This window comes from Sinohyriopsis cumingii, chromosome 12, assembly GCF_028554795.1.
Source record: "Sinohyriopsis cumingii isolate HCF-2022 chromosome 12, ASM2855479v2, whole genome shotgun sequence".
Taxonomy (NCBI): domain Eukaryota; kingdom Metazoa; phylum Mollusca; class Bivalvia; order Unionida; family Unionidae; genus Sinohyriopsis; species Sinohyriopsis cumingii.
Window position 1 is genome coordinate 114711242 of NC_142972.1, and position 27751 is coordinate 114738992.

The 27751-nt window shown below is 34.5% G+C and overlaps 2 protein-coding genes across 5 annotated transcripts in view; one reads left to right on the forward strand and one right to left on the reverse strand.

Moving 5' to 3' along the window:
* LOC149787283 (uncharacterized) overlaps positions 1–27751 on the forward strand; it is a 77693-nt gene that overhangs the window by 12076 nt on the left and 37866 nt on the right. For 2 of the 4 annotated variants that reach the window (XM_089977819.1, XM_089977821.1), the window contains exons 5-8: positions 12281–12456; positions 14161–14272; positions 14608–14721; positions 17055–17189. The exons of the other annotated variants lie outside the window; for them this stretch is intronic. In XM_089977819.1, the coding sequence (XP_089833945.1) occupies positions 12281–12456; positions 14161–14272; positions 14608–14721; positions 17055–17189 (537 nt within the window). The remainder of the gene's footprint in view (positions 1–12280; positions 12457–14160; positions 14273–14607; positions 14722–17054; positions 17190–27751) is intronic. 4 annotated transcript variants of the gene reach the window in all.
* Positions 23707–27750, reverse strand: LOC149787285 (uncharacterized). The gene is made up of 2 exons (XM_089977817.1): positions 25532–27750; positions 23707–23846 (listed from the first exon to the last, which is right to left on the reverse strand). The coding sequence occupies exon 1, from the start codon at positions 26929–26931 to the stop codon at positions 25564–25566; it is 1368 nt and encodes a 455-aa protein (XP_089833943.1). The 5' UTR covers positions 26932–27750; the 3' UTR covers positions 23707–23846; positions 25532–25563.

The following is a 27751-nucleotide window of genomic DNA, read 5'->3' on the forward strand; positions in this document are numbered from 1 at the left end:
TGGTTTACCATATGCAACTGTTGTATCAATGAAAACACTGGTTGTATACAATGTGCAACCGTCGTATCTATTGAAAACACTGCGGATATACCATGTTTGGCAGTTCTTGTGTAGCCACTCGGATTTTTTATATTGCTAGGTTGCAAACATTCTGGATTACTTTACGTAACTTTTTTTCCACAAATTATCAAAATATCCTTCAAGATCATTAAAATAGAATCAGTTGTGAAATTCGGTAAAGGTCTATTTAGCTACGGTTTCGTTAAAAAGACCAATTTCATTTCTCTAGTCGTTATTTATCGATTGAGAGATTCTTCAGGGTGTGATCTTATCGTACTGGAGACGAAAGTTTTCCTGTTCGTGGTTCTCATCTTCTAGTACAGCAGCGTTTTTTTTTTGTTTTTTGCAAGCGTTATGTTCAATCTAAAATGTCGTGGAAGAGAACATCTATAATTAACAGGGGAAATTGAAATACAATGGACACTGACACCAATAACTTGGAAAATTTAAATACCGTGCAAAATACTGATAACAGGAAAAATTGAAATACAGTGCAAAATACTGATAACAGGGAAAATTGAAATACAGTGCAAAATACTGATAACAGGGAAAATTGAAATACAGTGCAAAACACCGATAACAGTGGCAATTGGTATCGAAGAATCGGAAAGTTCAATGGTTTTCTAAATTATCTTCTCAAACACAATAATCTATAGCTCAGGAACTTGTATACCATCGGTTATTGCATCTCCAATATTGCTGCTGCTGTAGCAATTGTTGTAGGTATAATCCAGATTTGAAACCGTTGCCAGTTTTCATTTGTATATTGGAGTATACTTAGTAGGCCATGTTATAAACTTTATGCTCATTAATAAACACTTTTCTCTGTTAGTATGTATGTGGTTGATTTACATTGCTAAGTTTATCGACACATTCGTTTTTAAAGCCCAGCGAATAAATAAGACGTTGGTTGTTTACCTATAATCGTATGAATGAAATCTATAATTTCGGCAGGAAAAGATCGTAATGAATATCTACTTAAGCTAAAACATGGTGCATAAATGTGAGTTTCTTAACGTGATAGGTCATATAAGTATTAAGCATCTATTGTACGTAACCTGGATGCAATCAAAGGTGATAGGTCATATTGGCATGGAACATTTATTGTACGTAACTCGGATGCAGTCAAAGGTGATAGGGCATATCGGTATGAAACATCTATGGTACATAACCCGGATGCAGTCAAAGGTGATAGGTCATATTGGCATGGAACATCTATTGTACGCAACCTGGATGCAATCAAAGGTGATAGGTCATATTGGCATGGAACATCTATTGTACTTCACCTGGATGCAATCAAACGTGATAGAGCTTAGTAGAAACTGGTAACTTTTATGTAATGTACGGATCGTAGTTTCATACTTATAAATATCTGGCAATCATTTTAATTCTTGAAATTCTTCATCCAGTTTGATCGTTACAGTGTTACCAATAATATCAATTAAAACATTAAAACAATACCGTCATCATTACAGTGTTATCAATAATATCAATTAAAATAATACTGTCATCATTACAGTGTTATCAGTAATATCAATTAAAATATTAACACGATACCGTCATCATTACAGTGTTATCAATAATATCAATACAAATATTAAAACAATACAGTCATCATTACAGTGTTATCAATAATATCAATTAAAATGTTAAAACACTACAGTCATCATTACAGTGTTATCAATAATATCAATTAAAACATTAAAACAATACAGTCTTCATTACAGTGTTATCAATAATATCCTTTAAAACATTAAAACAATACCGTCATTCATCATTACAGTGTTATCAATAATATCAATTAAAACATTAAACAATACCGTCATGATCACAGTGTTGTCAATAATATCAATTAAAACACTTAAACAATACAGTCATTCATCATTACAATGTTATCAATAATATCAATTAAAACATTAAAGCAATGCCATCATCATTACAGTGTTATCGATAATATCAATTAAAACAATAACGTCATCATTATAGTGTTATCAATAATATCAATTAAAACATTAAAACAATACCATCATCATTACAGTGTTATCAAAAATATTATTTAAAACAATAAAACAATACCGTCATCATTAGAGTGTTATCAAAAATATCAATTAAAACATTAAAACAATACTGTCATGATGACAGTGTTGTCAATAATATCAACTAAAACAGTACCGTCATCATTACAATGTTATCCATAATATAATTTAAAACATTAAACAATACCGTCATCCTTACAGTGTTATCAATAATATCAATTAAAACAATACTGTCATCATTACAGTGTTATCAATAATATAATTTAAAACAATGCCGTCATCATTACAATGTTATCAATAATGTCAATTAAAACAATGCCGTCATCATTACAAAGTTATTAATAATATAAATTAAAACAATACCATCATCATCACAGTGTTATCAATAATATCAATTAAAACATTAAAACAATGCCGTCATCATTATGATGTTATCAATAATATCAATTATAACAATACTATCATCATTATAGTGTCATCAGTAATATCAATTAAAACATTAAAATAATACCGTCATGGTTACAGTGTTATCAATAATATCAACTAAAACAATACCGTCATGATTACAGTGTTATCAAAACTATCATTTAAAACATTAAAATAATACCGTGATCATTACAATATTATCAGTAATATCAATTAAAACAATACCATGAGAGTACTCCTTATCCTTAAATTACTCAGAACAATGAGAAAATCATAAGGCATTTAGAATCCAGGCATTTGTTTTTTCTTCTTCAAACAGAAATTTGAATTTATAAATTTCCTTTTTTAATATTATGATACAATAGGATGATGCAATATTATTTGCATCCATTTATGTGTTCAATTAATTTTGACAGTATCTATGCTTTTATATTTTTTGGTTTTAACTGCATATAAGGTACCACCTAATGTGGCAGTTCTTGGTCTGCCTCCTTTTCGAATACATTATCTCCATCGTACAACTTCCATTTTGAATAAAAATCTCTATGGTACAACTTCCATTTCGAATACATGTCTCCATTGTACAAATTCTGTTTCGAATACATGTCTCCATCGTACAACTTCCGTTTCGAACACATGTCTTCATCGTACACTCTTGTTATCAATCATTCCATTCATTTTCAAAACTACATCTTTTTTTCCAAGACGCCATATTAATTATTAACTTATCGGTTAACATATATTATTTCTGCTTTTGATTATTCAACTACTGAGTGTAATTTTTTGCAAAATTCAGTTATGTGCAACAACCGAGTGTAAGTTGTAAAAGTCGGTATGCGTAACCACAGAGTGAAATTTATTGCAAAATTCGGTATGTGTAACCACCAAGTGCAATTTGTTGCAAAATTCTATATGTGTAACATCTGCTACTGTTTTGATCTTACCGTTCAAATATGCATATCTAATCCTGAGTTATTTCCTTAGATCAAACCCTACTTTAACTAATACTTATATTTTAGTCGTCGTCTCTCCTTTTAATTACATCTGTTAGGAAATTAATTTTTTGTCGTCTCTCCTTTCTATTACATCTGTTAGGACATTTCTTTGTCATCTCTCCTTTTGATTACATATGCTAGGACATTTCTTTTTCGTCTTTCCTTTTGATTACATCTGTTAAGACATTTCTTTGTCGTCTTTCCTTTTGATTACATGTTAAGACATTTCTTTTTCATCTCTCCTTTTAAATATATCTATTAGGACATTTCTTTTGTCGTCTCTCCTTTTGATTACATCTGTTAGGACATTTCTTTGTCATCTCTCCTTTTGATTACATATGTTAGGCCATTTCTTTGTCGTCTCTCCTTTTGATTACATCTGTTAAGACAATTTTTTGTCGTCTCTCCTTTTGATTACATCTGTTAAAACATTTCTGTGTCCTCTTTCCTTTTGATTACACATGTTAGGACAGTTCTTTATCGTCTCTCCTATTGATTACATCTGTTAAGACATTTGTCGTCTCTCCTTTTGATTACATCAGTTAAAACATTTCTTTGTCGTCTCTCCTTTTGATTATATCAATTAGGCCATTTCTTTGTAGTCTCTCCTTTAAATTTCATCTAAGACATTTCTTTGTCATCTCTCCTTTTGATTACATCTGTTAAGACATTTCTTTATTGTCTCTCCTTTGATCATATCTGTTAGGACATTTCTTTGTCGTCTCTCCTTTTGATTACATCTATTAAGACAATTCTTTGTCGTCTCTCCTTTTGGTTACATCTGTTAAGACATTTCTTTGTCCTCCTTCCTTTTGATTACACCTGTTAGGACATTTCTTTGTCATCTCTCCTTTTGATTACACATGTTAAGACATTTCTTTGTCGTCTCTTCTTTTGATTACATCTGTTAAGACATTTCTTTGTCATCTCTCCTTTTGATTACATCTGTTAAGAAATTTCTTCGTCGTCTCTCCTTTTGATTACATCTGTTAAGATATTTCTTTGTCGTCTCTCCTTTTGATCACATCTGTTAAGACACTTCTTTGTCGTCTTTCCTTTTGATTACACCTGTTAGGACAATTCTTTGTCATCTCTCCTTTTGATTACCTCTGTTAAGACATTATTTTTTTGTCTCTCCTTTGATCATATCTGTTAGGACATTTCTTTGTCGTCTCTCCTTTTCATTACATCTGTTAGGACATTTCTTTGTCATCTCTCCTTTTGATTACATATGCTAAGACATTTCTTTTTCGTCTTTCCTTTTGATTACATCTGTTAAGACATTTCTTTGTCATCTCTCCTTTTGATTACATCTACTAAGACATTTCTTTCTCATCTTTCCTTTTGATTACATCTGTTAAGACATTTCTTTTTTGTCTCTCCTTTTGATTATATCTGTTAGGACATTTCTGTTAAGACACTTCTTTGTCGTCTTTCCTTTTGATTACACCTGTTAGGACAATTCTTTGTCATCTCTCCTTTTGATTACCTCTGTTAAGACATTATTTTTTTGTCTCTCCTTTGATCATATCTGTTAGGACATTTCTTTGTCGTCTCTCCTTTTCATTACATCTGTTAGGACATTTCTTTGTCATCTCTCCTTTTGATTACATATGCTAAGACATTTCTTTTTCGTCTTTCCTTTTGATTACATCTGTTAAGACATTTCTTTGTCATCTCTCCTTTTGATTACATCTACTAAGACATTTCTTTCTCATCTTTCCTTTTGATTACATCTGTTAAGACATTTCTTTTTTGTCTCTCCTTTTGATTATATCTGTTAGGACATTTCTTTCTCGTTTCTCCTTTTGATTACATATGTTAGGACATTTCTTCGTTCTCTCTCCTTTTGATTACATCTGTTTGCATCGATTTGTTTGATTTTCTTTATTCAAGTGTCTTTAATTAGTTTTGACTAGACTTATGAATATCATAACCCTCATATGACTTGTTCCTCGTCCATGTCATTTTCTAAAGCTTCTATTCCAGTAGTTATCCTCTGCTGAATAGTTTGTAAATACTGTTGGGTGTTTAGTCTCTCTCCAGGTTTTTCTTTTGCTATTCATATGGATTGAGTAACAGTAGACAAGGTACCGAATCTCTGTCTAAACTAGGCTGATAAATCAGCCCCTCACCCGTGATGATGTTGATTTTCGGGTTAGGGGCTGATATCACCTAATCATTGAAAGCCTCAATTATTCGCAGTCACTTTTGTCTGCACACATTGGTGTACATTTTATACACTTACCTGTATGTCTCATGTCTGTGGAGCTACCATCGGCTGAAGGTTTCTTTTGGTGACATGTACATTATATTTCCAGAGAAAATTATATGTTTGGTGACTTGAAAATCGACATGGGATAGTACAACCATCCGTCCTGTGGCCATTTTAAATTTCACGCTAGATATGGCTGTTGCCAATTACCGGTATGTGTCTAAAATGTATGCAGGATTGTTCCGGAATGATTTGCATGCAGCAACATTGCATATTTTAATGAACTGGTGACATCAGACCCACATATCGTCCATCAGTATCAACACAGATTGGGGGGTTGATTTATCGGACTATGTCTAAACAAGCTACCAGCTTTTAGAATCATACCCTGTTCTCATCAGTCTTCCATTATAGTTTTAGATTTTATATTAATACTCTCTTCAGTAGCATTTCATTTCTTGTCCCTGTTTTCTCTGAGTCTTTTGATATCCTCCAAAGTTATTTTCTGTTTAGTTTACTTTAGATATGCTAGATTGATTGATTCTGGTGGAATATTCAAACTCCTGTTCACGATGTAGTAGATGCACAGAACATTGAAACTCGTGTTCACAATGCAGTAGACTCACTGGATATTGAAACAATTTAGGAGACGCACAGGATACTAAAACTCCTAGGTCATCCATCTACAACCGGTAGTTTTACGTCAACTGGTGTCATGGATAAGCCAACAGGACACCCATCTACATCTGGTAGATTTATTGTCACTTGGTGTCATCAATAAGACAATAAGCCAACAGGATATCAATCTATAACGGGTAGTTTTATCTCGTATGGTGTCGTCAATAAGCCAACAGGACATCCATCTACAACCGATAGATTTATGTCATATGATGTCATCAATAAGCCAACATGACATCCATTTTTATGTCGCATGATGTTGTCAGTAAGCCAGCAGGATATCCATCTACAACCATTAGTTTTATGCTGCATGGTGTTATCAGTAGGACAACAAGACATCCATCTACGAACCGGTAGTTTTATGTTGTATGGTGTCATCAACAAGCCAAAAGGACATCCATCTACAACTGGTAGATTTATGTTATATGGTGTTGTCAATAAGCCAACAGGACATGCATCTACAGCTGGTAGTTTTATGTTGTATGGTGTTGTCAACACTTCGAGAGGACATCCATCTACAGCCAGTCGTTTAATTGTCACATGGTGTCGTGAATAAGGCAATAAGCCAAGAGGACATCCATATACAGCCGGTAGATTTATGTCTTATTGTGTCATCCATAAGCAAACAGGACATCCATCTACAATCGATAGTTTTATTGTCAACAATTTGCAAGTTATTATCAACACTTTCTAGTATATGAATGATTTCAGATCTAGTTCAAATTCTGCTATCCCTATGAATGATTCTTCCATATGCCATATCCACTATTGCCATGCTGTTCCTTTGATTGACTGCCAAATGCTATATCCAGTATCACCAGGCCATCCCTATGACTGACTCTGCCATATGCCATATCCTGTATCACCATACTGCCCGTATGATTGACTCCCAAATGTCATATACAGTATCACCATGCTGTCTCTATGATTGACTCTGCCATATGCCATATACAGTATTGCCATGTGTCTCTATGATTGACTGCCAAATGCCACATCCAGTTTCACCATACTGTCTCTATGACTGACTGCCAAATGCAATATCTAGTATCAACATGCCGTCTTTATGATTGACTTTGCCAAATACCAAATCCAGTATCACCATGCCGTCTCTGTGATTGACTTTGCCAAATGCTATATCCAGTATCACCAAGCCATTTTTATGATTAACTTTGCCAAATGCTATATCCAGTATCACCAAGCCATCTTTATGATTGACTGCCAAATGCCATATCCAGTATCACCATGCCGTCTTTATGATTCACTTTGCCAAAGGTGCTTCATATCCCGAACGCCTTGTGCTGCTTAAAAAATAGATCGTTATTTTGCATAACTCTGTCATATACCATATCCAGTATCACCATGACGTCTTTATGATTGACTTTGACAAATGTCATATCCAGTATCACCATGCCGTCTTTATGACTGACTTTGACAAATGTCATATCCACTGTCACCATGCCATCTTTAATGACTTTGCCAATTGCTGTATCTAGTATCACCATGCCGTCTTTATGATTTACTGCAAAATGATATATCCAGTATCACCATGCCATCTTTACGATTCACTTTGCTTAATATCATATCCAGTATCACCATGTCGTCTTTATGATTGACTGCTAAATGCTATATCCAGTGCCACCATGCCATCTTTATGATTGACTTTGCCAAATGCTATATCCAGTGTCACCATGCCGTCATTATGATTGACTGCAAAATGATGTATCCAGTATGACCATGCCGTCTTTATGATTTACTGCAAAATGATATATCTAGTATCACCATGCCGTTTTTATGATTGACTGATAAATGTTATATCCAGTGCCACCATGCCATCTTTATGATTGACTTTGCCAAATGCCATATCCAGTATCACCATGCCATCTTTATGATTGACTGCAAAATAATATACCCGGTATCACCATGGCGTCTTTATGATTGACTGTGCCAAAGGTGCTTCATATCCCGAACGCCTTGTACTGCTTAAAATAGATCTTTACTTTGCGTAACTCTGCCATATGCCATATCCAGTATCGCCATGCCGTCTTTATGATTGACTTTGCCAAATGCCATATCGAGTGTCACCATGCCATCTTTAAGACTGATTTTGCCAAATGCCATATCTAGTATCACCATGCCATCTTTATGATTGACTTTGCCAGATGATATATCCAGTATCACCATGCCGTCTTTATGATTGACGTTGCCAAATGCCATATCAAGTATAACCCTGCCGTCTTTATGATTGACTTTGCCAAATTGTATGTCCAGTATCGGGGTCCCGAGTGGCCGAGTGGTCTAAAGCGCTCTCCGTTACGGATCACTGCCATCTCACCTCTGTCTGCGTAGGTTTGAGTCTCGGATTCGGCCAATGTGGGTATGTGAGAAAGCTTTCCAGTAGCTTCTCGAGGGTCGGTGGTTCTTTCCAGGGATTTCCCGGGTTCTTCCTCCACCATTAATACTGGCCGCCATGTATAGCCTATCGTGTGCTGAAAAATGGCGTTAAACCCTACAACAACAACAACAACAACATATCCAGTATCACCATGCTGTCTTTATGATTGACTTTGCCAAATTATATATCCAGTATCACTATGCCGTCTTTATGATTGACTTTGCCATTTGCCGTATCCATTATCACCATGCCATCTTTATGATTGACTTTGCCAAGTGCCATATCCAGTATCACCATGCCATCTTTATTATTGACTTTGCCAAGTGCCATATCCAGTATCACCATGCCATCTTTATGATTGACTTTGCCATGTGCCATATTCAGTAACACCATGCCATCTTTATGATTGACTTTGCCAAGTGCCATATCCAGTATCACCATGCCATCTTTATGATTGACTTTGCCATGTGCCATATCCAGTATCACCATGCCATCTTTATGACTGACTTTGCCATGTGCCTTATCCAGTATCACCATGCCATCTTTATGATTGTGCCAAAGGTGCATCATATTCTGAATCACCTTGTGCTGCTTAAAACAGATCTTTGTTTTGCATAACTTCTACTTCTGGTTTCGTCCAATCGTTATAGATTGATCTTGCAAATTTACTAGATCTTTAAATTGTACGATCAATTCAGCGATGTATACATACATACATACATACATACATACATACATACATACACACACATACACATACACATACATACACACATACATACATACACACATGCATACATGCATACACACATACACACATATATACATACATACATACATATATACATACATAGTTTACAATCCTACATACATACATACATACATGCATACACACACATACATACACACACATACATGCATACGTACATACATACATACATAGTTTACATACATACATACATACATGCATACATACATACATTTATACACACACATACATACATACATACATACATACATACATACATATATACATACATACATACATACATACATACACACACATACATACATGCATACACACATACACACATATATACATACATACATAGTTTACATTCCTACATACATACATACATACATACATACATACACACACATACATACATAGATACATGCATACATACACACACATACATACACACACATACATGCATACGTACATACATACATAGTTTACATACATACATACATGCATACATACATACATACATTTATACACACACATACATACATACATGCATACATACATACATACATAAATACACACACATACACACATACATATATACAAACATACACACATACATACATACACACACATACATACGTACATACATACATACATACATACATACATACAGCAGACATACATACATACATGCATGCATACATACATACATAGAACATACATACAAACATACACACGCATAGAACATACATGCAAACATACACACACATAGAACATACATACATACACACACATACATACATATACACACACATACATACGTACATAATACATACATACATACATACATACACACATACACACATGTATACAAACATACACACATACATACATAGATACACATACATACATCCATACATACATACATACATGCATACATACATACATGCATGCATGCACGCACGCACGCACGCATGCACACACATGCACATACATACATACATACATACATACTTTTTAGTGCACTATTTTCCTCTTTGTTATCATGGTTGGTGCTGCTTATTTCATTGCATTCATTGTTAAGTAGAATTTGTAACTCTGCATTTTGTCTAAAACATCTTAGGACATAATTGTATGTGGAACTTAAAAAGTTCAAGAGATTCGTTTTCAAATATGTTATTTGTAACACAATTAGTTTGGTCCACAGCTTTATCCTATTACTTTCTTCTCTCTAAAACAGTTGATTTTATCACAACATATCTTTGTGCCATTATTTATGATGTATAACAAATGGTTCATTTTATTTTAAGTTTGCTGCACTTTTGCTCCGCTCGATACTCAGCAGCTGTTCTAGAGTAGACAAATATAGATATAGATAGAATTAGAATTTCTAAGTGTAAATGTATCATGCTAAAGTAAATTGTACAAGTGTTAAAGCTTTGTAACAATTATACCATATATATATATATATATATATATATATATATATATATATATATATATATATATATATATATATGGAGATGGAATTATAATTTATAAGTGTGTTTATATTGTTTTTCATGTACTGTGCGTGAGTGAAGCCGACGAAAATTTTTTATTAATTTAAAGCTTATGACCTTGCTACATTCAACAATATCAATCTACTCAAGAGGATTTATTGAATATTCAATGTACACATCTGAATTGTAAAGTTTCGTCAATTTAGTTAGTTGCTGTTCTAATGGATATATGGTATCTACATTTGATAAAATTGCACTTTTAAGTTTGAAGAGTAGTCTTGCATTTCTGCATTTTTTCCAATTGAAAAGAAATACAATTATATGCAAGTAACATTATTGGCATCAGTTTAGATCATATTTACTTTCTGAAATGTGGATTGCAAGCATGAACTAAGAATCTAGTTTGAAGGTATCGATGTCTGACAAAAACATGACACAAATCTTTGAAATGAAAATGACTGCTTTATGCAATGGATTTTTCCAGATTTGAGAGACCTTGTTTCTATTGCTATAATGAGACACCTTGTTTCTGTTGTTATATTGAGAGACCTTGCTTATATTGCTGTAAAAAGAGACCTTGTTTCAATTGTTATAATGAGAGACCTTGTTTCTGTTGTAATAATGAGACCTTGTTTCCATTGTTATAACGAGAGACCATATTTCCATTGTTATAATGAGATACCTTGTTTCCATTGTTATAATGAGAGATGCTGTTTCTAGTGTTGTAATGAAAGACATTGTTTCTATTGTTATAATTAGACCGTGTTTCCATTGCTATAATGAGATACATTGTTTCCATTGCTATAAAGAGATCTTGTATCCATTGCTATAATGAGATACCTTGTTTCTATTGCTATAATGAGATACCTTGTTTCTATTCCTATAATGAGATACCTTGTTTCTATTCCTATAATGAGAGACCTAATCTTTCCATTGTTATAATGAGAGACCTTGTTTCCATTGCTACAATGAGAGACCATTGCTGGATCCGTTGCTCACTTGAAAGGACCATTACTTCTTATATGGTCGGTCTTTTTGGATGTCTGTCTTTCTGCTCTCTCTGTATATATATATATATATATATATATATATATATATATATATATATATATATATATATATATATATATATATATATATATGTGTGTGTGTGTGTGTGTGTGTGTTTCAACACATATCCTTTGGTGTATCCATTTATGTTATTCTATATATTTGTTTCACACAGTTGCTATACGGGGAGACCCCCTGTAATCCAACCATGGCTATTTTAGACCTGGAAGAGTTTGGAAAGCTGGGAAAATCCCTTGGGGACAATGTCCTAACTATGGTGGATGGCACTTTTGCAAGTCCATATCTGCAGCAAGCCATGAAATATGGCATTGACATCTCCTTTAATAGCTGGTAATGATACTATATTTTACGACATATTTTCATTCCAGTTTACCTTTAGTACCTGGTAATGATACTGTATTTTACGATAGATTTTCTTTCCAGTTAAGTTAAAATAAATACTCACCTAGAAATTTGAATTTCTTTACAGTTTCTCTTTAAATCAATAGTCACTTAGAAATTTTGATTTTCTTTCCAGTTTCCCTTTAAATCAATGGTCACTTAGAAATTTGATTTTCTTTCCAGTTTGCCTTTAAATCAATAGTCACCTAAAAAAATTGACTTTGGCCATATACGTTTTTTTAATTATGTTTAGGCTTGAGAGATTTCTCTTATTTCATTCCACATATACATATTGTTTTACCTGCCGTTCATGTATTTGCAATTTTTTTCTTTTGTTTCTTTTTGACCGGTGTCAGAGCAGAGTGTTTTTATTATTATTTTTTAAATTTCTACAGATTTCTCGATGACTGATGACTGGTTATGTAAACTAGTTGTGCATGATTTAATTCGATATTCAAATCAGCAAACATAACTTAGAAACACCAATAGGGCTTCATCATCATTATCGTATTTTATTATATCCATTATGTGCTTGAAAACCTTTCTAAGTCTGGTAAATGCAGTGCAAAAAATCAGTAAAAAAGACACCATAGATTTAAATAATTCCAGGTTCACTAACGGACACATGTCAAGATTAACAAAACAATATCTGTACCAAATCAGTTCAAATGTATGTTATAGTGTTGTACCCATCACCACCACCTCCACCACCACTTTAAAAAAAAATCGAGTAACATTTTCTGGTATTCAAACAGACTTAGTATTTACAAATTTTGTCTTTTATTTCTGCTGAACATAATGTTGTCATTAAAGGCTCTAAGAACATTTTTTGAATGTCACGAATATATTTTTTTAATAATTGACTTTGAACCCTTCAAGTGAATGTACTTGGAAAACTGCCAATGAGACTCGCAAAGATGGATAAAGAGACTAAGATACACATGGTCCAAATTTTTTTTACATAAGGTCACCTATCTCGTCCACTGATCCAGGGGTTGGCCACCTACGGCACGCATGCCACAAGGTGTCACTTCAAGAAGTTTTGTGTGGACATGAAAATCAGGCAAAAATATCGATTTTAACAGTGTTACTCTCATACTGGTGGCACCCGCTCGTTCATTTTGTCATTAATCCGGAACAAGTGGCACGCTATGTAAAACAGGTTGCCGACCCCCGCACTGATCTATCCTTCCCATATTATCCTTACATAGTTGTGTTATCCATCTTTCCCGTATTATTCTAACCTCTTTGTGTTATCCATCCTTCTCCTATTGTACTCACATATTTCTGTTCTCCGTCCTTCCTGTATTATCCTTACATAATTGAGTTGTCCATCATGCCCCTATTATCCTAACATATTTGTGTTATCCATCCTACCTGAGTTATCCTTATATATTTATGTTATCCATCCTATTATTATAACATTTATGTTATCCATCCAACTCGTATTATCCTAAAATATTTGTATTATCCATCCTATCTATTATCCTTATATATTTATGTTACCTATTATACCCCTATGATTCTTTTATATCCTATCCTACACATATCCTTGAATACATGTGTTATATCATGTTGAAAATGATTATGTTGGCTGTGCCATATCTAATTAAAGAACTTGAAGACAAAACGTTTTATTCTTTTTATTTGTAGTACAAAGTATTTAGGCGGTCACAGTGACCTTACGGCGGGATCTCTGACCTTCAGCACGGTGTCTCTATGGAAACATATGAAGAGATACCAAACATCGCTTGGTGTGCAGCTGGTAAACTTTAACATAATATATAAGAGGAACAAGTAATGGCAAGACACACTAATACCATATATATTATATCATCCAACATTAATTAGAAATACGAATGAAGTATGAGGATTAGCAAAACAGTCTCAAGAATATCAAATTATGGCTTGGACATTTTGATTTAGCAACCATTTATAACAGTAATTATACAATTTTTCTAATTTGGTTTTATGTGAGGCAAAACAATAATTTTGTCTTTCTAATTACTCAGCAGTACAAAATCTACACCATAAAGGATGCATTGTTTTACATGCACACTTTTGTCATCTGACCTTTTTTATATTATTTTCATATTGCAGTCGCCACACGACGCAAGTCTTTTATTGCGAGGCATCAAGACCCTACATGTTAGGATGGAGAGACACTCGTCCAATGCCATGAAGGTGGCCGAATTCCTGGAGCAACACCCTAAGGTATATTTCTAACATTTATGTATGTGTGTTACAGCCTGGATACCTTTCTAACATTCTGTAGCCAGGGTACCATTCTAACATATATGTATGTGTGTTAAATCCTGATTACTAAGGTACCTTTCTAGCATTCATTTATGTGTTACAGCCTGGGTACCTTTCTAACATGTATGTGTGTTACAGCCTGGATACCTTTCTAACATGTATGTGTGTTACAGCCTGACTACTAAGGTACCTTTCTAATATTCATGTATGTGTGTTACATCATGGGTACCTTTCTAATATTAATTTATGTGTATTACTGCCTATATACCTTTCTAACATTCATGTATATGTGTTACAGACTGACTACTAAGGTATACTTTCTAACATTCATGTATCTATGTTACAGTCTGGTTACCTTTCTAATATTCATGTATGTGTGTTACAGCCTGGGCACCTTTCTAACATGTTTGCATGTATGTTACTGCCTGACTAGTAAGGTACCTTTCTAACATGCATTTGTGTGTGTTACAGCTTGACCAATAAGGTACCTTTCTGACATTCATTTATGTGTGTTACAGCCTGGGTACCTTTCTAACATTCATGTGTTTGTGTGTTGCAGCCTGACTACTAAGTCAATTTTCTAACATTATTTATGTGTGTTACAACTTGGGTACCTTTCTAATATTCATTTATGTGTGTTACAGCCTGGGTACCTTTCTAACATGTATGTGTGTTACAGCCTGACTGAAAGTGGCCGAATTCCTGAAGCAACACCCTAAGGTATATTTCTAACATTTATGTATGTGTGTTACAGCCTGTATACCTTTCTAACATTTTGCAGCCAGTGTACCATTCTAACATATATGTATGTGTGTTAAAGCCTGATTACTAAGGTACCTTACTAATATTCATTTATGTGTGTTACAGCCTGGGTACCTTTCTAACATGTATGTGTGGTACAGCCTGAATGCTAAGGTACCCTTCTAATATTCATGTATGTGTGTTACATCCTGTGTACCTTTCTAACATGTATGTGTGTTACAGCCTGACTACTAAGGTAATTTTCTAACATTATGTATGTGTGTTACAACTTGGGTACCTTTCTAATATTCATTTATGTGTGTTACAGCCTGGGTACTTTTCTAACATGTATGTGTGTTACAGCCTGACTGAAGGTGGCCGAATTCCTGGAGCAACACCCTAAGGTATATTTCTAACATTTATGTATGTGTGTTACAGCCTGGGTACCTTTTTAACATTTTGCAGCCTGGGCACCTTTCTAACATGTATGAATGTATGTTACTGCCTAACTATTAAGGTACCTTTCTAACATGCATTTGTGTGTGTTACAGCTTGACTGATAAGGTACCTTTCTAACATTCATTTATGTGTGTTACAGCCTGGGTACCTTTCTAACATTCATGTGTTTGTGTGTTGCAGCCTGACTGCTAAGGTAATTTTCTAACATTATGTATGTGTGTTACAACTTGGGTACCTTTCTAATATTCATTTATGTGTGTTACAGCCTGGGTACCTTTCTAACATGTATGTGTGTTACAGCCTGACTACTAAGGTACCTTTCTAATATTCATGTATGTGTGTTACATCCTGGGTACCTTTCAAATATTAATTTATGTGTAATACTGCCTATGTACCTTTCTAATATTCATGTATGTGTGTTTCAGCCTGGGTACCTTTCGAACATTCATGTATGTGTTGCAGCCTGGGTACCTTTCTAATATTTATGTATGTGTGTTACAGCCGGACTATTTATCAACTTACTTTCACACTGTAACAATTTTCATCATATTTGCAGAAACGTGGACAAATTACTCGAAAGTGCATAAATTTTGGTTGAATAACAAATACTACAAAAATGATAAGTACCTGAATCCTTTGTGATACTTAGATTTCCTTACTGATTTTCTTTAAACGTGGATTGTCTTCCATAACTGTGGACAAAAGTAAGGATTTTTATGCAAAATATGTGTGTCACTGCGATGTAATAATACAGTGTTTATGTCTTTCATGTAAGGATTAACTTCTCAAATGGTTTAATTAATTGTTGTCTTTATGACATTAGTAAACGACTTTTACACTGACCATTAACTCAGAACCATTGGCATTACGTTCTATCAACAACCCTGGAAGTTTGATTCTCTTAGCTATTTGAATAAGGCTGATTAGGTCTATGAAATTAATTTACCCATGAAAGCTAGATTAGATTGAAATAACTGACACAACTGGACAGAGTCTGAATCAAAGCACGAGTGGTTGTAGTTGAAACATATATAAGGCAATTATTCTTTTTGCATGAACTGTGCAAACTACTTGAAATGTTACTATTTCAGATAAAGAAGGTGATGTATCCAGGTCTGAAATCTCATCCTCAGCACGAGATCGCCAAGAAGCAGATGAGAAGTTTTAGTGGGATGATCTCAGTGGAGGTCAAGGGTGGGATTGAGGGAGGAAAGGCATTGGTTGAGGTGTGTATGACTTTGATATTCCATATCCTCTTATCTGCTAGACCTCAATATTGAACCCAGTAAAAACTTACTCGTTGAGGTGTTACTGATGCCTGGGTCGGATCAGGTCAAGTGTTGTGGTGGGGATTTGGTTCCAAAATTTCAAAAGGTCATGACTTTCTTCAAAAGGGCACCAGAGGAAAAGTCTATGGGTATGTTTAGTCAAAGTCTGCATAATACCCAAAAAGCGTGTGCAAGAATAAAATGATGGTCAAATTTCAAGTGACAAGTGGCTGTACACTTGTGTGTGTGTACATTTTGCTTACCCTGAGGGGAGTCCAGAAACCCTGGCACATACACCCCTCATCCTGTCCTACAGGTTTCAATTAAGCAGCACTTTTTCTGCAGTAATAATGTACAAAATGGAAGCTTTTAACTACACATGATAACACCGGGAATCAGGAAAACATCAAGTCTCATTAAATAATTTCTGTGAACTTATACAATCCGTACGACTCTACTTAAGAATGTTATAAACTTTGGTATTGTTCATTTTTGATAATCCTTTTTATATCTTTTAAACGAAATTGAAAGAGGAAAAGACTTGTGGGATATCCCAATGAAATATATGATAATAACTGTACATGAGTGAAAATATTGAGCATGACACAACATTAATATCCATACAGGAGACCAAACAACAAGAAAGAAAATGAATACGTGAGACAGAGGAGAATATATGAGATACAGACAAACATACAGGGACAGAAACAGTGACAGAATTAACTATATTGATATCAATTAATTTTAAGATTACTTTTTTAAACATACGATTTGTTATCTAATACACTTGCAGATTTTAGATCATGAATTGGCTATCATGTGTATGTATGTATGTATGTATGGACAGATGGATGGATGTATGGATGTAGATAACATTATGAACTATATTTTAAAACAGTTTCGTAAAGATGGTAGTATCTTCAGATTTCATCGAAGTGCATGAAAAAGGGGGAAAATAAAAAAGAGAACACTAAAATCAAAACAAATCTTATGTCACTTGTCTAGGTTCGATTAAACAGTAACACAAGAAAGAGTGAAACCAACAAGCTTTGAAAAAATGCAATAATTTATTTCCCTGGAAAACTTCTGTATAAATGAAAAAAATATGAACTTACGGTTTTATAGAATCAAATCCAAAAATAATCCAAGAATAATCCAAAAATAAAATTGTATTAGTCCTAATAACAAAATGTTCTACTGATTTCATGTTCGAATCCCGACGAAGAATCCAAGATGGAAGATGATGACGTATGCTGCAATCCGTAGAGTTGAAGTCTACAGTTCCTTCTAGAAACAAGAATTATCACTCTGATTTCTGATATCTGAATAAATTTTTATAAAAATCTGTTCTTTTTCCACAATATTGCATGAGCATACATATTTTCCAGAATACATATATATGAAAATTGTAGTGCAATTGCGATAGCGAGAGTTAGACTGTTTCAGTCATAAACAAAACTTAACTCAGATTTTACGCTGAAAATACTTGGTCTTCCATCAATTGATTTTTATCACAAATGGTCAAATACACAAATCTTAAAAATGTGTAGACACATTTTGTGTAAATTTAAAAGGTCTTCATAGGAAAAATCTTAGTGCAAGATTTTTTGAAAATGTTTTATGCCATCTAAAGTTTTCTAAAGTTTAGATAACTAACAGCATCATTTGTATAGAAATTTGTATGGTCTTGATGTCAAGATGGTCTATGATAAATGATGGCCAATTGTGTGAAGCAGTTTTTGAGAAGAATTATGATTGCAATATTTGAAAGGAGATCAGCATTGTTTCTATCAACATAAAAAGAGGATCAGCATTGTTTGTATCAAAATAAAACAGGATTGGCATTGTTTGTATCAACATAAGAGGATTGGCATTGTTTGTATCAACATAAAAGAGGATCAACATTGTTTGTATGAATATAAAAGAGGATCAGCATTGTTTGTATCAACATAATAGAGGATTGTCATTGTTTATATTAACAGAAGATAGGATTGGCATTGTTTGTATTAACATAAAAGGGATCAGCATTGGTTTGTTTCAACATAAAAGACAATCAACATTGTTTGTATCAACATAAAAGAAGATTGGCATTGTTTGTATCAACCTAAATGAGGATTGGCATTGTTTGTATCAACATATAAGAGAATCAACACTGTTTGTATCAACATAGAGAATCAACACTGTTTGTATCAACATAAAAGAGGATCAGCATTCTTTGTATCAACATAACAGAGGATCAGCATTCTTTGTATCAGCATTCTTTGTATCAGCATTCTTTGTATCAGCACAAAGGAGGATTGGCATTGTTTGTATCAATGTAAAAGAAGATCAGCATTGTTTGTATCAGCAGAAAAGAGGATCAGTATTCTCTGTATCAGTGCAAAAGAGGATCAGCATAATTGTATCAGATAAAAGATGATCAACATTGTATCAATATAAAAGAGAATCAGTGTTGTTTGTATCAACATAAAAGAGAATCAGTATTGTTTGTATCAACATAAAAGATGATTGACATTATTTGTATCAACATAAAAGAGGATCAGCATTGTTTGTATCAAAATAAACGATGATCAACATTGTTCATGTCAACATGAAAGACGATCAACATTGTTTGCATCAACATACAAGAAGATTGGCATTGTTTGTATCAACACAAAAGAGAATCAACATTTTTTGTATCAACATAAAAGAGGATCAATATTGTTTATATCAACATAAAAGAGGGCCAACATTGTTTATATTAACATAAAAGAGGATTGGCATTGCTTGTATCAACATAAAAGAGGATTAACATTGTTTGTGTCAACATAAAAGAGTATCAGCATTGTTTGTATCAATATAAAGGAGGATCAACATTGTTTATATTAACATAAAAGAAGATAAGCATTGTTTACATCAACATAAAAAGGATCAACATTGTTTGTATCAACATAAATGAGGATTGTGTATTGTTTATATTAACATAAAAGAGGATCAACATTGTTTATATTAAGATAAAAGAGGATCAACATTGTTTGTAACAACACAAAAGAGGATCAATATTGCTTGTGTCAACATAAAAGAGGATCTACATTGTTTGTATCAACATAAAAGAGGCTCAATATTGCTTATATTAATATAAAAGAGGATCAGCATTATTTGTATCAACATTAAAGAGGATTAGCATTGTTTGTGTCAACATAAAAGAGGATCAGCATTGTTTGTATCAACATAAATGAGGATCAATATTGTTTGCATCAGCATAAAAGAGGATCAACATTGTTTATATCAAGATAAAAGAGGATCAATATTGTTTGTATCAACATTAAAGAAGATTGGAATTGTTTGTAACAATGCAAAAGATCATCAGCATTGTTTGTATCCGTATAAAGAGGATCTGCATTGTTTGCATGAACATAAAAGAGGATAAACATTGTTTGTATTAACATAAAAGAGGATCAGCATTGTTTGTGTCAACATAAAAGAGGATCAGTATTCTCTGTATCAGTGCAAAAGAGGATCAGCATAATTGTATCAGATAAAAGAGGATCAACATTGTATCAATATAAAAGAGAATCAGTATTGTTTGTATCAACATAAAAGAAGATTGGCATTGTTTGTATCAACATAAAAGAGGATCAACATTGTTTGTATCAACATAAAAGAGTATCGACATTGTTTGTATCAATATAAAAGACCTTGCAACAGTAGGCTTTCTAACACATTTGGTCAAACTGTGTTGAGCAGATTTTGCAAAGTTGCATAAAGTTTTCTAATTTTAGTAACAACGGCCATATTTGATGGCTGATCAGCATTATCTATATAAATTTGAACAGATGTGATGCCAGAATGCACCCTGCCATTTGGTTGAAATTGGTAAGTTAAAAATAGCTACAGTTTAGTGACTGTTGATTTATGAACAAAATGGATGCAGGGACATACCACAAATTCATTTGACTTTATGGTCATTCTAGCTAAAAAGTCATTTTATAGGGAAATTATGCATGCCACTATACAATAATGTATGCCACTATACATGATGTGTGTATGCCACTTTAGAATGACTTGTGTATGCCACTATACATTGACTTATGTATGCCACTATAGACTTTTATATACCACCATACACTATTACGTATATTTGCTTTATTTATATCTGATCTAATATATATTTATTTCAATTTAATTGTTTGTTTGTCAGTTATAATTTTTTTTATATTTTTCATTACATGCTATTGCAATGTAAATTTATTCAATAGAGATGATACCTTTTCCAGAAAATAGTTTGACCTTGGCTGTAAATAATAGTAAACACCAGGTGTTGATCTAGATCCTGACCATGATTAAAAAAATTAGTAGCAACCACGTAAATAAGTTCTATTTTTATTTTAAAATGATTGGTTATTGTCGAAGTCATGATGGGACTGTGTTTAAGATGTAAGCAATTTTTCAAAAAAATTATTTCTTCGAGTAAAATGGTTGGTTTTCATCAAGGCCACACTGGGTGCACATGATCTTTAACAAGTAAATAATTTCGACGAGGTTCTGGAACATGATCACGTGACCCCCTTTTTGTGTTTTAGAATATGGTATAACCTTTGTTTTGGACAGATATTCTCATTAGTTGGGCTTCTTTACACTGGAAGATGTATGTTGTGCTGTTTGGAGTTATTTCAAATTACTTAGATTCAAAAGGATTAATTCTTTTGTCCTAGAAAATATGTGTGCTCATATGAAATTGTTGAACAAAGACAGCTTTTATAAATATTTATTCATATTTCCAAAACTGGAGTGATATTTCTTGTTTGTTCAAGAAACTGTAGACTTTAACACTACAGATTACAGCATACATCATCGCTTCCATCCTGGATTATTCATCAGGACTCAAACTTGAAATCAGTAGAACATTTTGTTATTAGGATTTCAAAATTTTTATTCATGGATTATTCTTGGATTATTTTTGGATTTGATTCTTAAAACATTAAGTTCATATTTTTTTATTTTTACAGAATTTTCCCAGGGAAATAAAGTTGATAAATTAAACAAGACTTACCAAGTCGAAGTTTGATTGTAATTTCATGAACCCCATAAGTGCCTTAGTGATCACATGAGATGAGATGACGCTGGTCACGTGGTTGGTCAGTCTTGAGAGCAAAAGAAATGGAAGCCTCAATGTGTTATTGGGTGGGAAGTATTAAGGGTGGGCATGTGATCACTAAGGCACTTATGGGGTTCATGAAATTACAATCAAACTTCGACTTGGTAAGTCTTGTTTAATTTATCAATTTCACTTCCCCCATAAGTGCCTCGTGATCCCATGAGATTTCAGAGCGAGGCTTCCATTTATGGAATTGATTAACAACAAGTAAAACCCGAAAAAGAAGAAATTTTATATGTTGATATCAAAGCAGACAACCCAAAATTAAGATGTACATTTCATTACCATTATACAATTCTGGATGCAGACAAAACCTTTGTACTGAATTCAGTCTGGTCTGTAACAGGCTTCTTATAAAATTTCCTGAAAGTACAGGCACTAGCCCAGCCAGCTGCCTTCAAAATTGTACCCAATGGTACCCCTTTTTCACAGGCTGCAGAAACAGATGCAGCCCTTGTGCTATGAGCCTGGAAAACTGTGGTATCAATACCAGACTTTCTCATAACAGTCTTTATCCAGTTTGATATTGTGCTTTTGGCAACTTTTTTATGTGGAGATTGTGTGCTGATAAATAACTGTGTTTCAGAATTTCTCAAAAGCTTAGTCCGTTGCAAATAACACTGTAAACAAGAAACAACACACAATTTTTTGTCAAAAGGATAAGATTCAAAAACAAAAGGTTCCAGGTGTTTACCTGGTTTAGATTGTTTCAGCAATGAAGAAATGTGTATTTGTACACTGTTTACACCAAATTTAATGCCATTTGTCTGCATAAGGTGAAGTGTCTGACATCTCTGTCCTGTCAACAAAGCAAGCAGCATGACTAACTTCATAGTAAGTTCCTGTAACGATAATTGGTCATTGCCTTGTAAAGAGAGAAAATAGTTAAACACAAGCCGCACATCCCACACAAAAGTGTATTTTGGAAATGAAGGCTTTGCAATGAACACTCCTCTCATAAATCTCTTAAGTAAAATATTCTTGCCGAGTCTGGATTTAGAAGTAAGACTAACTAATGATGAAATTGCAGATCTAGCTGTATTTACAGAACTATAACCTAAACCTCTATCTACTAATTCTGTTAAAAACTCTATAACAATAGTCACAGGTGGGTCAAATGGATTAATCTGTCGCTGATTTGAAAATAGCATCCACTTTTGGAGATGACCCCAATACTGTTTTTTAGTTGATGTTCTCCATGAATTGATGATGAGGCAGGCAGCCCTCTCTGATAATCCTTGACTTTTGAGTGCTGTCCTGATAAGTGAAAAACACCCATCTTCAATTTTTGGAGGGGGTGTCGTCGTTGTGGATTGTGTGCCAAGTGTAGAATGTCTTGTGGACGTGGCAGTAGAAAACAAGGACCGACTACAGCATGCAGGAGACTCGGAAACCAGGGTTGCGTTGTCCATAGTGGTGCCACCAAAATAACATCTGCTTCGTCTTGGGCCATTTTTTGCAGCACTGCTCCCAACATACTGAAAGGTGGAAAACAATAATGACGATTGTAATTCCATTTTAAAGAAAAAGCATCAACTGCTATAGCTTTTGGGTCAGGTCGGTATGAAACATAACTCGGAACTTGGTGATTTAGCCTGGAAGCAAATAAATCCACATCTATGTGCCCATACACTTTAATGATTGCATTGAAGACTGTAGCACTTAACTTCCATTCAGAATCATCATTTATGTTTCTAGACAATCTATCTGCATCACAATTTAGTGTTCCCGGCAAATGAGAAACACTTAACCAGATACCCCTAACTGTACACCACAGCCAGATATCACGTGATAATTTATGCAGTTTAGAAATGCGGCCCCCCATTTTTTTCACATATGAAACTGCTACAGAGTTATCCATGTAGATGCGCACATGTGTGTTCGTCACTTTGGAACAAAAAGATTGTAATGTCAAAAAACATGCTTTCAGTTCCAAGAAATTAATATGATACAGTTGTTCCTCTTGATCCCAATGACCACCTGTTTCAGCTTTGGTTGTATGATTTACTCCCCCCCAACCAACAAGGGAGCTGTCACTGGTCAAGACAACTTGTGGTTCACCATGTGAAACCACTTTATAACTGGCGGACACATTAGATATCCACCAAGATATACACTGTCGGCTCTCTTCCGAAAGAGACAAATAAGCATCGAAATTACCTTTATGTATCTTTAAGTATTTATCTTTTTCATGTTCTAGATCTTTATAATATAAAGGTGCATACTCTACGCCTGGTTCGCAAGCAACAAGCATTCCCACAAGTTGAGCTAATTCACGAATAGTGATGTTCCGTTTCCGCAATATGTCAGAACAATGAGCAACGATACTGTCTGCTTTATCTTGAGTTAGTCGGACAGTCATTGTGACAGAGTCTAGCAAAAATCCAACAAATACTATTTTTTGGGTGGGTTCAAACACAGATTTTCTGGGGTGAACGGTTAAGCCCAAGCCATCAAATGTACGAACTGTTTCCATAACATTTTGCCTACACTGATCATAAGATGCCCCTAACAAACAACTATCGTCAATGTATGCCACATTTGTGAACCCTTTTTGTCTCAATGATGCAAAAACTGGCTTCAGTAGCTTGGTGAAAACGCGTGGTGCAGATGCCAAACCATTTGGCAAACAGGTAAATTCATATATATTCCCAAACCACTGAAAACGCAAATATTTCCTATGTATCTGAGCCACAGGAACAGAATAGTAGGCATCCTTCAAATCAACAGATGCAAAGAAACAATTTTTTCTCATGGCATTAACAGCTGTTTTCAAAGTTTCCATTTTAAAATGTATCTTCTCAACATTTGTATTGAATTGTTTTAAATTCAAAATAAGTCTCATAGACCCATCTTTTTTAGGTCTAATAAAAATGTTTGAAAAATACTGTCCAGGTTTTGAATAAACTTTACGAATAATACCTTTTGCAAGAAAATTATTAATTTCAGCATTTATCAGTTTCTCTTCAGTTATTGAGACTTTAAGTTGGTTAGGTATACACGTTTGCACAGGTTGCTGTTCAAACTCTATTTCATAGCCTTTCACAGTATTCAGAATCCAAGGATCTGAAGTAATATTCTGCCATGCATCAAACCATGCTGAAATTTTCCCAGCAACAAAATTGTCAGGTGTATTGATCATACAAGAAACATATGTACTTACATGAGGCTGCATACAAATAGCCTGGGAAGATCTTACTGATCCTTCCGATGTTTGAGAAATCCAGTTCCTTGTTTCTGGACTTTTTTGAAACCCTGTCTCCAGCGATGATTTTGCTGCCCCTGATAATTTCGGTGCCGGAGGTGTCCGGTCCGTGAATAAGAACGTCCTAAAAAAGGTACATTGCTTTTAAAATTTGATGCCACCTGACGTTTTGCTGCTTCTTGTTGCTTTTTTCCCAGCAGCTGAGTCCCAGCCTTCTGGGATTCATTTAGCTTAGTTACCTGCCCATTCAGGTTATCTCCAAAAAGCCAGTCTGTGATGGGATTCGATGCAGCACAGATGGGCTGATACATGTCGGTTAGCTCAGGTTTTATTAAGTCACGACGCTTAAAACTGAAGTCGCTGAACAAAAACGATGACATTTTAAAAGTATCCATGACAAGGTCCCTAACTGAATCTAACGGCAATTCTCGAAGATTGTTTCTATGCTTTTTGAACAATTCCAATGCCCTTAAGGTAGGGACCAAAATTTGCCCTAACTGAGTTTGCAACTTTTGCAGTAGTATATCCACACTCTTTGCCTGTTTTGACATTGCATTCCAGACCTCAATATTGACTCTTGGCACCTTTAAATTGTCACAATTGCCTGGTCTGGGATACTTCTCCTGCAAGGGTTTTAGCTTGTCGGAGGTTAACACAGAACGTAGTCCTTTATTGAGGACTTCCGCTAATTTGTCATCCACATTTGGACCAGCTTTTTGATGTTCCAGGACAAAACTTTCCAAGTCCGTAAACAAATCATCATCATCATTTGCACTGACCTCTGAATCTGCATCTGGCATAATTAAACCTGCAACATCCACATCCGAGTCGACGTCCCCTTTATCGTGCACAGTGTCCAAATCCTTTTCAAACTGCCCTAGGTGTGCCGATCCTGCAGAAACCGCAGTTGATGTGTTTGGCATTTGGGTTTGATTAGAAACACTCGCCAAGATCTGTTCCATTTTTGTCATGCGCGCATGCATTTTGGACACAACATCCGCGTTTTGTGTCCACAACTGACATTGCATGGCCAATTCTTTATCCAGGGTAGCCATATTGATTGTTTGGGCGGAAATCACGTGACTTGCGCCAGTATCAGACAATGACGTCATGTCTTCTTGTCGTAATGGTCGACTTAATGTAGCTTTCCCCAGCTGCCCAACATGTGCCCCACTAGACCTCATACCTATGGTGGCAGTTGCTGATGGCGAATGCATTCGTTTCCCCATCAGACCCGTACCGGAAACCGTACTCACATCATCTGTGACGTTTCCTTTGCGTTTGCGACAATTTTTGAGTATTTCACTCATTAAGCCTGTCCCCTCTGGGAACTGCCTTGGGTGGTCCGCACCCTCCATTTTCTTGACACTGAAGTTCACTGAAAACTCGCAAAAGTTGGGAAACTATCTGCAACACTTTGCCTCTGCAAAGGTGCAACCCAGTTTGCGGAAATTAGTGCTTCGGAATGCACAAACCCGATGACTGCCAAACTTTTCTCCCGCAGTCGTATATTACGCTGTTAATTTTTGGTGTTTTCTTCTTTAATTTGCTCCCAAACTGTACTCTTCATGCAACCGTTGTTCTCTGACCAACCACGTGACCAGCGTCATCTCATCTCATGGGATCACGAGGCACTTATGGGGGAAGTGAAATAATATATTTTTCAAAGCTTGTTGTTTTCACTCTTTCTTGTGTTACTGTTTATTCGCACCTAAACACATAACATAACAACAATGACTTGTGTATGTCCCTATTCACTGTTTTATGTATGCCACTATACACTGATGTATGTATGTCACTATATACTGACATGTGCATACCACTATACATTGACTTGTGTATTCCACTATACACTGGCTTATGTATGCCACTATATACTGACTTATGCCTGCCACTATACACTGATTTAAGCCTGCCACTATATACTGACTTATGCCTGCCACTATTCAGTGACTTGTGCATACCACTATACACTGTCTTATGCATGTCATGGTTTGTATATATCATAAATAGTTTATTGTAACCAACTTAAATACATGTACAATCATTACATATACCAGTAGTTTATCAATATTAGTATCATTACATATAGCCCAAATTTCATACCTTGGAATGACTCTATTCTTCAACTATAATACTTAGAATTTTCAATTCCAATGTATTAATGACATCTGCATT